The sequence below is a fragment of the Neodiprion pinetum genome, chromosome 5 (genome assembly GCF_021155775.2).
Source record: "Neodiprion pinetum isolate iyNeoPine1 chromosome 5, iyNeoPine1.2, whole genome shotgun sequence".
Taxonomy (NCBI): domain Eukaryota; kingdom Metazoa; phylum Arthropoda; class Insecta; order Hymenoptera; family Diprionidae; genus Neodiprion; species Neodiprion pinetum.
This window is the reverse complement of record NC_060236.1, coordinates 26,250,395-26,263,395: the sequence shown is the minus strand read 5'-3', so window position 1 is coordinate 26,263,395 and position 13,001 is coordinate 26,250,395. Positions and strand designations below refer to the sequence as shown.

Below are 13,001 nucleotides of genomic sequence, written 5' to 3'. Positions count from 1 at the left end.
CCTGGAGCCCTGGCAAGGCTCAATGCAAGAAAGGGTAAGTTGAGAGAGGAAGCCGTTTTCTTATAAAATAGATATATGGTTGGGTAGATAAAACTGCAGTTATGCGTCAATTGACAACGATTGTACGTAAAACTGAATACATTACACGCGTATCCCTCTTCTCTCTTATTTTCCGATCGACGAGAGAATGAACGAAGAATCGAGAAGGTCAGAAATAAAGATTAACAGATTGTTTGACTATTCGTTACACGGGCGATCGGCTGATTGAATGTTTGAATTTCGTTGACGTCGGATTATTGGCTAACTAACTTTAACACGCTGTTGACAGACTTTTCACGGTAATGTCAAAAGTATTGTATAAAATGACAATGTTGTATCATTCACCCGCGATTATTCGTTTTCTTATATATAATCTTCAATAATTATGCGTGATTGTTTCTTCATTACGTACTAGTACGTAAAATATTCATGATCTATCGAGGTGTATAGGACATTATTCAATGTCAGTTCCGAAGAAATTTCCAATCAGTTAAAGTGTCGGGAATTTCAGAGAACCATTTTTCCCTTACCCACTCTCGAACACCGTATACCTCACCACTGATTTGCTTATAATAATATTTCGACGTGATTTCGACGGTGGGAGGTTTTTTTTTTTTTTTTTTTTTATTTGTTTTTTATTCCACGATCTTAAATCAAATACCCCCAGAAGTTGCAATAAATTTCGAACGATTTGCGTTTTCTAATGGTTTTGTTGGTTTCGTTCTGTTAGTTAGAAATTTTCAGCGCGAACTTAATCCGATTCAACCATGATTTTCAACGAGTCAGTATAATCAACTTTGTCCAAAGTTCGACAGAGAGGCACACGTATGTTGAGAAGTGATTCGAGTGTAAGTTCATCACGTGGACGCGAGCGAATGTGGCTTTTGAGCACCGGTACCTATATATCGGAGCCGACAGACAGGCACTCTATGCTTCGCGAGGGGGGGTGAGGGGGTGACATTCGCGGGATAAAATTTACGTATAATTACTATCGACAGTCGGTGGATGGCTGAAAGGAACTTGACAGGTGTGGGTGTGCACGAAGCGTCAGACTCTTCTATGGGCCGGTCGGTCTCTCTCTCGGTCCTCTACGATTGTTGAATAGAAACGCGTACCGCGTGCGTCGTAGTGTTAAAGGACGGACTTACGAATACGTCTAGTCATCGTGGCCGAGGAAAATAGATGGTGGTGGGTGTAGGAGAGGATAAAGAAAACGATAGAGAGAGAGAGAGAGAGATTGATAAAGAAAATAGTAAAAAACAACCGAAAACCAAAAGACAAAGGAGAGAGCGAGATCGGGCACGCGTGCAACGGGACGGCGATGAGAAAGAGGTGAATAAGAGTCGAATAAAAAAGATCAACCCACATTAATGATGTGGCAATATTTCATAAAACATACCGACAGTACGCACTCCGGAGAGCAAGCATGGCTCGATGGTGGTTACCTGCAAGCACCAGTGGTTCGCAGTTCCTTTGTCCTCTTCATCTTCCTCTAAGTCATATTTTACGGTAGACACCGGCGTCTGCCGAGCTAATGGAGCAATCATTCCGATTCTGGATTAGCTCTCTCGGAGATACGAAGAGAGGATGAGACTGATTTTCTTTTCATATGTTCCCCGTATTCACGTGTGAATATTGTTACGTTTTATTGTCAGTTTTAAAGTGCAGATGGTGCGTTCGCGCATTTTTGGGCCTGAAAAATTTGACACTGTCAATGCGAATGTGCAACGGACAGATGCAGCTGACAGATATTTACAAAGCTATTCGAAATCTGTTTACAATGCGTATACTCTTAAGAATTGCCTGAACTCGGTGTGTGTCGAACGTTTAAGAAGTTTTTTGAACAGATGAGATGACGCCTGATCATGAGATTTGATATCGAAGGACCGTGTCACGTTGTTGGTACTTTCAGGTGGACGTTTGGGTTCTTATACTTGGTATCAACAGGGCTGGTTGTATAAATTTTTATGTGAATTGTAAATTGGTTGTGTTCCGATCGTTAACAATTGTCTAATTCTTCTATACCAATGAATGGTTCGAAGTCTTCCGAGTGTCTTTGATTTGCATTGACATTCTTTACGAACACTTTCCTCCGACCATTTGTTTCGACCTGACAAATCACGTGCCGGCTAATTGAAATTGTTTTCGGTAAGTTTTCAACTTGCTGAACTGATTGCTAGACGGTATCTACTATTGCTCGGATCAGCCATTGTCTCATTACTTATACGTATGCATATCCATACTACGATCAGACCTCCGCGAATACGGAGGTAATATTCGACCGTCAGGTATCCAGCCTGAACATACGAAGTGGTGAATTTTTGCCTGTTCATCGTGAACGGTGTCTTGATTTTCCACGCGAGTATTATCGATACCCGGTATCGACATGCGGGTACCTATGCATTCGGTCTATGTACCATCGTTCCGAAGCGTCAATCCCACGACGCGGCGGCTGGTCTGCGGGGTGATCTATGAGGGAGCAAACCACGCTGCGTCTAATCTGAACGATACGATCGATGCGTGTGAGGTTTTGAGATGTCGGAGACGAGGATCAGGATGAGAGAGGTGCGGCTGTCGTTTGACGTGTCGGAATCGCGGGGACGGTTTTAGTCGCAACGCTTGGAGCTGCAGCGGCGCGTTGTCCAGCATCTACGAATAGAGGAGGAATAGAACAATGCGCGTTTCGTGGATGTCGCGCGATCGCCGGCTGTTAGACAATGCGCAGGGACTCCCTCTACCTCTACCTCTGATGACAACCGTGTCCGGGCCGAACGACATTCAGAGGCTATCTTCTGCCCCATCTACCCCACAACGGCGCGGAACCGAGCAACGTCGTGGTCCCTGATGCTTCTGGATGCTGGATGCGGTGGGTAACGGCCAGGGCCTAACCTCGGAATACGCCTCGTGGTGCCTATGCAAAACGACGCGACGCAGATACCCTCGACTATTTATTTCCGTGGTATATGGATGCCCTCGGATTATGCTAATGTCCACCAGATTCAACGTCTCCTCTCCACCTTCCTTTTTCCTCTGACCCTTATTCCTTGTTTTTTTTTTCTCTCTTCCGTAAGTCTGTCTGTCTGTCTCTGTTTGTCTGTGTGCGTTTTTACGTACGCGATTGACTTTTTAGACTTCTTCACCTCGTCGTTCTGCTCGTTCGTCTTAGTCTTTGTTTTTACACTTTTTTTCGCAATCGTAGGAAGACTACGACGAAGCACGAAAATCCACTTTTCAAGTGTAGCGCAATTGCCACATTATCGGTTTTATCGATGTTTCGCAGTTTTGTTATACTTTCATGGTTTCTGTACGTTGCTTGGGTTGAAATTCATTTTTATCCATGTGCAGTACGCTGGGTTTAGTGCCGTGGTCGTACCGTATTACGATAGCAATTGCCATCGATCCTGCATCGTTGATTTTTTCAAACCTGGCTCATAATTTACTAAGGTGATCAAATATCGGAGAGATTAACTAGCTGACAAAAAAATCAGTTTCCCAACTTGTTCTCATTCCAAAACAAACCGAGTCTATTTGTCAAATTGCATTGAAGAAATGTCAAGCAACGTTAATGCACAAATGTTTAAGATTTATCGAATCGGAACTCGACCCGATTTCGTATTACCGTCTTTCTAATTCTTGCTCGGAGGAGAGCGTTTATCGCCGTAATTTCTTACGTGTGTTTACATGCATATATGAGTATGTGCGATTTATTTATGAATGTATATACGACGCGAAGTACCTGAAATTACGGTATCTAATTGCACGAGTCAAATGGTGGAACGAGGGCATAGTGCATTATAAAATATCTTTAGCTAGCCAGATCAGTCCTTAGCTTAGCTCTCCGTTCAGCTTTCTCCGACGGCTGAAAATGTATCCGGTGACTCGTCGACTTCGATACATTGCGCTCACATTTGGATTCCGGTTTTCAATCGTTATAAATAAATTTCCGAAATTTTTCATCCCTTTATAAAAATGTTTTTCAGAAGGAGATTGTTCCAAAAATACTTTGTACCGTACCGGATGTTATATTATTCCAGTTTGTCTACATCGTAACTTTCTGAATTTTTGAACGAATCGATGGCAACAAGAAAAGTAGGACAGTATCGGAAGAAGGGAATTTTCTGACCGTATAGAATGTCTTTTTTTTTTTTTTTTCTTCTCTTTTCGTCGGCGTGTTTTGTTCCGGTCACCCGTTAGACGTAAAGGAGTACGGAGACTCGAATAAAAGACGTGTATACGCTCATCTGCGAGGGTATTATGGTGACTGTTGTGTGGTACGTGTGTATCTAGATGAGAAACACTCCCACGATTATGTGGCATGCGATGCAATTCCCTTTGCCTTGCCCAACGTATGGTTGGTAGGTAGGTAGGTAGGTAGGTAGGTAGGTAGGTAGGTAGGTAGGTAGGTAGGTAGACCACCCCATTAACAATCTAATTAAGCATAACTCAGAGATGCCTGACCTCGGCACAGGCAGACAGACACACAGACACACACATATGCGCAATCATGAAAACACACGTACGCGCATTAAGCAAATTATGTGCTGCTCTCTCGCTGGTGGATCTAAAAGTCCGCGAACGAGCAATGCCACCGCTGTTAACCGAGATAATCCTCTTAAATTGACATCGAGTATTCGAATTCGGGTACCGATAAATTAGCGGGACGTATCGTCACATATTAACATCGTTTGCGAATTTAAACCGCGTTATTGTATATCTCTCGCTCCATTCAATTGTCATGTACGCTGGCGGTATAATACTCGTGAAATTGAAGTGTCCGATAGAGATGATCGAGCCAGTGGTTCACGTATGGAAGTCTTATTATGGCCATAAAACAGGGTATCAGTTTTTGGTATCAATCCAGCTTCGGGCTTCATGGCATTCGTTTTAGTTCGTAATCATCGGTGATCGGTGTCAGTTACGTTTGAATGAACGAATTAGACGTTTTCAATTGATACTGATTTGGTTGGAACTGTTGGATTCGTATATGATTGACGCTCTGGTTTGATTTGCCTAGGATACTTTACTTCTCGGAATTTTTGACAAAAGCTTCTTTTCTAGAAAGTTGAAGACTATAAATTATCACCAGGCCGATAATCAGTTTGGAATCTTGACGCAAATTTAGTGCCTTTGGCGATAAATTTTTATCGATTCATTTATCATTGATGATCAATAACGTGATATGAGTTCCAGAAAGCCTCAACTTTCACTCGTTGCTTCGAGTTTTTGCAATCAGTCCACGGAATGGAAGTTTTAACTCAGAAAAATATAACGACACAGTGACCGCAGAATCTGCGATATTTTCCTCGTTTGCTAAACTTGACTCATTCTGATCCCGTTAACGTTTCATGTCGCAACGTGCATAGAATGCATATACACCATATGAGGAATTTCTTGGAAAATATGTTATTCGCCATCGTGATGTTCGTGCATGCAGATGGTTAGGGTGTTAACAATTGTAAGATGAAAATGTAGAATATGTATTTTTGATTTGAATTTGTCGTTTATTCAGCCAAGCGGTGTGATTATCACTTAAATATCTATAACAATGACCATCAATCCTTCTCAAATTAAATCATGAACAAAAGTTTATATCTATGCGTGGTTTTCGAAGAGAAACAAAACTACAACTTATTGTATAATATTATTTACGTTGACATCTCTCGTCAGAATCATCAGACGGGACTTGTATACGCTGTGTGTTTCTTCTCATCAATTTAACTACAACACATTCATCAGCTGAGTTATGGAGAAAGATTCGTTACTGGGGTACCGGGGCACATCTATCTTAAATGTTTGATATTCGAACCATTACACATCATTTGGACGAAGGATATAAATCAACACTCAAGGACGTACTTTTCATAGTCATTTATCTAACGGTCAAGATTTACGTCCACCAATCTGTGCAGCGGGTATATTTTTCAGGCTAATATGCACGATGCCTGCCTACCTAAATTGAATTTTCAGAGTAACGCGTAACGTCTCGCCATTTCAATGATGGGAATGATATTTTCTACGGTAAGTCGACACTTTTACACAAGTCGACATTAAAAACTGTAGGGACTGTCTTCTTATTACATATTTTATAATTCGGAACTCGTATATTTGAAAGTTTCACAGTTTTGTTTTTCTTGCCTTTGTACTTGTTCAAGGTAAAAACGACATCTTGAGAGTGGCAATGATTTGCGTTACTCCTCGGACAAACCTCAAGTAGGCATTGCGTGTTAACGTTAGACGATGTGCTTGCTGCACAAACATATTAAGACACAATTCAAACACGGAACGAATTACCATGAATATCACGTCCTTGGGTGTTGATTCATTTTCGGCCCCGAAACGTTGGGAAACGGTTTTCGATTTTGAACGCTCTCGTAATGATGGATGTACCCGTTTATTAAAGCAAAGAGTTAGTAAGGTTCTGAGGCCCAAGTGGTTTAACTTCCGCGACTCCTATTCGCGCTCTTTCAATTGCACATCACTCTCCACAACGATACGAACTAGCACATTCGAGACCTGCCGCTAATGTAACAATCGGTAGGACGGTGTCAGGGTAGTGAATTTTGCAGATTAAAAGTGAACCCGCGCTGCAAGGACTGCCAAGGGGATTCGTTTGCTTGGGGTCCGTTTATAACGAGCGTGGTTACCACCTCGTTGCCGTAGAGCGTAGCAAAGTAGAAAGCGATCTTTGGTGCCCCACTGGCCAGAACCTTACCTGTTGTGAAGAGCACGATGGCCTTGAGACAGCTGTACTCCGCGGAGTCGACGTGGAGGGCTTTCAGCTTCTCCACTTGCTCTTGGAATATTCGTATGTGGTCCATGAAGGCGACTACCCGGTCCGCTGCCATGGGGGAAGCGTGGAGACCCGCGGCCGCCAGCAGCGGTGCCACGTGGAGCGGCATCGAGCACTGGCTAGCGTTCAGGACGAACAACTCGCTCCAAACTAGCCTCAGGAGGGCGACCTGGTCCGTGACCTGGAGGTCGGGGAAGAAGGGGATGTTCCTGGCCCACTCGACCGCGGAGAAGAGGAGCCGAGCCGCCAACTCGCAGATGTTATCGATACCCATGATGTTGTTCGGCTGCATACACTGGCCGTACCTCGACGTTGGGTAAGGCTCGGCCCTGAGGAGGAGGCTTATGTACGAGGAGAGGTACGAGTGTCCGTTCAGACCAGCGCAAGCCACTGTGTCGCCGTTCGTCAAGGTAAATTGACCCGGGATACCCGAGAGCGAGGGTTGCGACGCTGGAACGCGTCCCCGTTGGACAGCTGAAACAGAAAGCAGAGGATTCCGTTTTAGAAAAGATCTGCAATACTTTCGTTATTGATGTAACAACGTTATTAATATAACCCAGGACATCTGAAACTCGGTTTCGGTACAACCTTTGATAATGATCGGCCAATTGGCAAGGTACCTTAACGATGGATCTAAACACTCGCTCTTACGAATTGTACCAGTTACAGAACCTTTGACCTGTGCTTCGTTCATGACCGAGCAGTGCACGTCTGCGGATACATTTCAGACTCTATCAACTATCCAATCCTCTTCCAATAGACACAGGTCTGCGATGAAAAAACTGCACAGGTTTTTTAAATAGATTTTCACTCACTGAAACCGGGAAAAAATACTCAGAAATTTTCATCAACGTCAGACGATCAGAGTGTGAGGTACGTCAAGTGTAGGCCATATTCAGATCTGTTACTCACAAGGTGTTACGATACTCGAATAGGATACGTTGTGTACACGGTACACTATATATATATATATGGGAAAGCCTCTGTGAACCGCGAACAAAAACTGAAAGGTTAACCATTCGACAGAAGAATGTGAAAGAGGTGTACCACTGTACCATACGCGGAATCCTTTCGTATTTCTGGTATGTATGTTGCTTCGGTTCGCGCGCACCCGCATAAATTATGTTAATTCGTAGCCAAAAGACAGCTGTGTTCGTTTTGCGTACAACATACCCGGTGCACACGTCTATTTGCTGCACTTGTGTACAGTATAGGTCTGTGGATTTCGATTTGCATATTCTAGTTGGATAATCATTTGTCTTTCTTCACTGCCTCATTTCTGACGAAATTGTACGAAGATAGTGACGTACATCCCAAACGTCAGTGATGCGAAGCGTCTTTCCCTTGACAACTGTATTCCCGCATTCCACAACGCTTTTGCTATTCACCCAACTTTTTGCTCCCCCCCCCCCCCCTCCCCCCCGCCGCCGTTAAACATGACTACGGTCACCGTGTGTATTTTACCCATCCCCCGTAATACGTTTACTCCTGAGCCGATGACACGCATCAACGACTTTCAAGCCTCCCGTAACGATGATGATGATGATGATGATGATAATGATGATACTGATGTTCAGGCTGCTGCTGTTGGTACTGGTCGAGGTTCACCGGAAGACGGATAATACCTCGACGTCAATAAGGTTCCGTTATACCTTCAGTGGTATTGAACTATCCTATACGAGAATGCAGTGTTATGGTATGTTGATTAGGTACTTCGATGTACGTTCACCTTATTTCCTACATCTCCTTTGGTACGAAGTAAAAGATGAAAGACTTTCTTGGAAAACTTTTACTTTGCGCTTTTATTAATATTTTAAAGGACTTCTCATCATGATGCAGGACCTGAATTCGGGCTATTTAAATGAAATGCTTGATCCCTAATCTTGGTTGAATTGATAAATAACCTTACACGGTTAAATTCTTGAAAATAAACCATTACTAACAATGCTTATGGATCATCAATTTGAAAGTACTTCTTTCAAGAACGGTCGCCAACTGTTCAGCATTCGTTGCTAAAAGGGTCTATGTGGTGTGGGGATGAGAAACTCGGCACGGTGTATTCGTGATCGCGAAATATGTGTACAACACACGTGCAAACCCGTTAGATTGTTTTAATGGGTGCTGTAAATACGTGACCATGACGTTGCGCCAGTGGTACAACATACCGGGAAGATTGCGCGGTTCCATGGTGGAATAACCGTGGTAATACCTGACGTTTTAACACGGATGAATATTTACACAGCGATGCAGCAGCCCGTTTCATTGCTTCTATCAATCACACCTTAGATATCGCACACGGGGAATAATTGTATCGATGCGATGTAAAAAAGCGGACAAGACACAATGACTCGAGAGTTTCGAAGCCTGCCGGTTCATTTTGCCGGAGTAAAAATCTCGCCGCATTCGGCAGGTCGAAAAATCTGTCGCGAACCGGTGATCATTACTCTGGATGAGAAAATCACTCCACCGTTATACGTGAAATGCAAATGTGCGCGCACCAGCCGACTACCAATGCATAAGGAGTTCTCCGGAGGTATTAAACGAGCCTCTGCCAGGTCCGCATAGACGCTTCATCTACCTTCTGCCAGGATGGACAAGGAGGTGGTCGTCGGGCCCGAAGCCGGGGCCCGGGACGGCACAGAGGCCGAGTCCAGGCACCCCGCTGGGAAACGTTGGATTCCAGTCCTCCGACTCCAGGCCACGGAGCTAACGAACGAACGAAGGAACGAACCAGCGGAAGAGGACTTGTCTTCTCTCGTGGCTCATCGCTCCACACACGCCTCCATCCGCGATACATTCGTACGGGTATCAGGCTTGTAAGTGTGAACGTATGCACGTCCACTACCAGCTCATACGACCGCGTCTCTCTTTCACGTGTTCAAACTTCTCTCCGCAGGCCATTTATGTGTGCGCAGGCTTAGATTTACTACAGTTATACAGTGTGACCAAGAGACGGGGCTTCGGACTGACGTCAATTCACATCAATTTATGGAGAATGAGAATTGATCACTCCGCGATACTCAGACAATCCCCTTCTCAACTATTATTGTTCTATGAGCCGCGTCGATAAGTCGGGAATATATTCATATTATTGTCCGTTCGGGATATCCGACGGGTTAACAAAGCTTGATCACGCTTTAACGTCGATCATTCCGACTTCCGGCCGATTTCGCAATCCCGATATCGTTAACGTTCCAAACATTTTCGGAGACTGTCGTCAAAGCCTGTTCGCTTTTTGAACGGTACTTCACTCGGCATCTGTACGATCTTAACTAGGTAACGTCACGCTTGAACAGCGCACGTGATTGCGGGCTACGTGTAACATCGGAACGAGGCTTGGCATTAGTTATCCGATTCCCAAGCCCATTCCTGATTATAAAAACGAGTTGTAATACTTCGGACGAAAATAAAGGTCCAATTGCAAATTGCGACAGGAGGCATCGACGACGTGTAGTTTTGTCTTTTTATCCGATGAAACAGGAGTTTAAATTCGCTTTATGCAGATTTCCGGCACCGTTACGTAGGCGATCAACAGCCTTGGAACTTGTACCTCGTATACAACCCAAGTGACAAAATGTCGCCGAATCGACGCAATAGTCATCTCCAGGGAGTTTTCGAACCCGGCGTATTCGAATCCGGTGTCACAATCGTTCGATCCATCGTACCGGAGCAGTCGCAACGGATGCGTCGTACGAATGTCGTTGAATCGGGTTGAAAATCGATTCTTGACGGGTTTGCCGATCGGCGACGTCAATTTCGACGTCAACGTTTTGATTTTTCATCTCTGAAGATCTTTGAACGAAACGTGTCGGCAGTGTCGTCCCGTAAGGAACAGCGCCGCCTCGAACGTGTAATCGAGAGAGAGAAACAGGGTCATTTAGGGATATTGGAGGGACTCGCGACCCTCGTGGAGTCGGCTAGGCGTTCCTGAGGCCACATGGGGCTCGGAAACGACGCCGAGGATGCTACAGGTAACACGTGACGGTGGAGGCGAGGCGAGGCAAGAGGAGGTGAGACGAGGCCGCGGCTGAGTCCTCTGGACATAGATTGATGGTCGGGTATAGAAGCCGAAAGATGCCTAGCTATCGCTTTCGGAGGCCGCGACGCATGCATATACGTAGGAGAGAGATGCTCGTCTCCTACACAATAAAGAGACTCTCGCGGCACGCCGAGTTCGCCGTCGAGGACCCCCAGCATCACCGCGCTCACGCATCACTCAAAATAATTACAAACACTGAAAATAACGATTAATCTTGCAACGTCCTAACCTACGTATACGCATCCACCACGTATCGTTACGGGGCTGTGTATACCACGCCGGTCTCCGTGTCCAATAATAAACGTATTACGACACACACGTGATTGAGGGGATCCCGTAGCGCGATATTCAAAATGCTAATTTTCTCTTACCTTTTTTGTTTTTTTTTTTTTTTTCTCTTTTTGCTTTTCAAACTTGTAATTTTTCTATTCTTTCTTTTCTCTTTCATCGCTCCGCTGATTAAGACAACCTCGTTGTAACTATACTCCTAGGTTCTCACTGGATAGAAGAAACCACCCTGGATCCCCCCCCCCCCCCCCCCCCTCCCATAATTTCATATTTTATTTGTACAAATCTTGGATGTTAAATCAATTCACGACAGTAAGCGTCGTACATTACGGAAGAGAAAGAGAGAACGATAGAAGAACGTAGCATAGATGCTTTATTTACTTTCTCTTCGGTTCTTTGATCTTCGCGTAGTCCGATGGTTAATCAATTCGGTTGCGGAATCCCCGTGTGAAGGTGTTAAATTCTCGCCTCCTGTACATTCAAATTACGTCCAAAGACGGTAGTTTGGATTATGCAAATCACCGATAACTGTTTACAGGCAAAGATGTACGCTATCCGATGCGGGATGTTTTGCATACGTGTACAAGCTGAGTTTGAGAGAGAAAGAGAATCACCGGACACAGAGAGATTTGTAAGATGAATATCGGTTTCCTTACTTCACGGTCCTGACACTCCGCGAGGCAAGAAGAAGCTTAGCGTGTTGAAAGGTGCGAATAGACATTTTTTCGTTAGTTCCGCGTGAAACAAGAAAAAAAAAGAAAAATTAAAAAAGAGAAAAAAAATTAGAAAATTAAAAAATTACCAACAGATATACGAAAGAGAGTTAATCTTTCACTTCGGCTCGCTGGTTCCTCGACTTGGACGAAACGTTTAATTGGCCTCGTACTTACGTAGGTACTTTACCAGTCAGATTCGCACCTAATGTTATTCCGTTTTGTACGTAGATATAGGCATGAACTGGTTATCTATTAGGCTTGGATCGTTATAAAATCTCGACACGCGTCGCTTTTCCATACTAATTTACCTCGCCCCGGGCCGAATTCAGATATCTAATCACCGCTTTCGCGATCAATTATTTTATTTGTACTACATTCGGTGAGCACGTGTGTTAAGGCCAGTACAGCGTTAGAATCCGAGGCAATTAACTTTTGGCGAGAGAAAATGACGGTGCGATGGTAATTCATTCTTGTTGCGTTTGCATAATTGCAGATAAATTGTCTCTTTCTGCCTTCCGTCTATTTAGAATTTGGCTAAAAAATTTTACGAGTTGGTTTGTTTTATTTTTTCTTTTTTTTTTTCTTGTCTCATTTTGTCAAGTTTTTACTGCATGCAATATAATTGAAAAACGGTGATGAAACGGTGCATTGATTTATTGCGACGATATCCTCGAAGCAATATATTATTATTCGCGAAGAAATAAAGAAAGGATAAAAAAAAAAAAAAAAAACAATAAGGAATCGTATCGGTTTGGACGATTTTGTGTTTTATTAAGAAGTTTAAAGTTGAGAACTTGGTATATCACTCTGTTGGAACTCGAAATTTTATACAGCCAATAAATAAATGTAGTATAAAAGCAAATAATTTCAAAAAAATCATCATGCATTATCTCTTGCAAGATCTTAATTTTTTTTTCTATTAAATTCTATCTTACGAATCTCGGATCGGTTGAAATATTTTGAAACAATAACGTGTCGTTGATTATTAACGATACAATATCGTGTTCGAACGTCGAGAGAGGAAAATTTGAATTCTGTACACACGGTCAGAGCAGCACGTGGGCCGGTAACTATTGCTTAAATGTAGGGACGTGTATATCAATTACGATAACATTTCAATATATCGGAC

General features: G+C 43.6%; 2 protein-coding genes across 8 annotated transcripts in view; one reads left to right on the top strand and one right to left on the bottom strand.

Moving 5' to 3' along the window:
- PIG-V (phosphatidylinositol glycan anchor biosynthesis class V) overlaps positions 1-13,001 on the top strand; it is a 207,922-nt gene that overhangs the window by 84,499 nt on the left and 110,422 nt on the right. The gene's annotated exons all lie outside the window — the stretch shown is intronic.
- The window catches only part of svp (COUP transcription factor 2), a 102,358-nt gene that overhangs the window by 47,109 nt on the left and 42,248 nt on the right, over positions 1-13,001 (bottom strand). For all 3 annotated transcript variants that reach the window (XM_046629025.2, XM_046629027.2, XM_046629028.2), the window contains exon 3: positions 6,752-7,303. In XM_046629025.2, the coding sequence (XP_046484981.1) occupies positions 6,752-7,303 (552 nt within the window). The remainder of the gene's footprint in view (positions 1-6,751; positions 7,304-13,001) is intronic.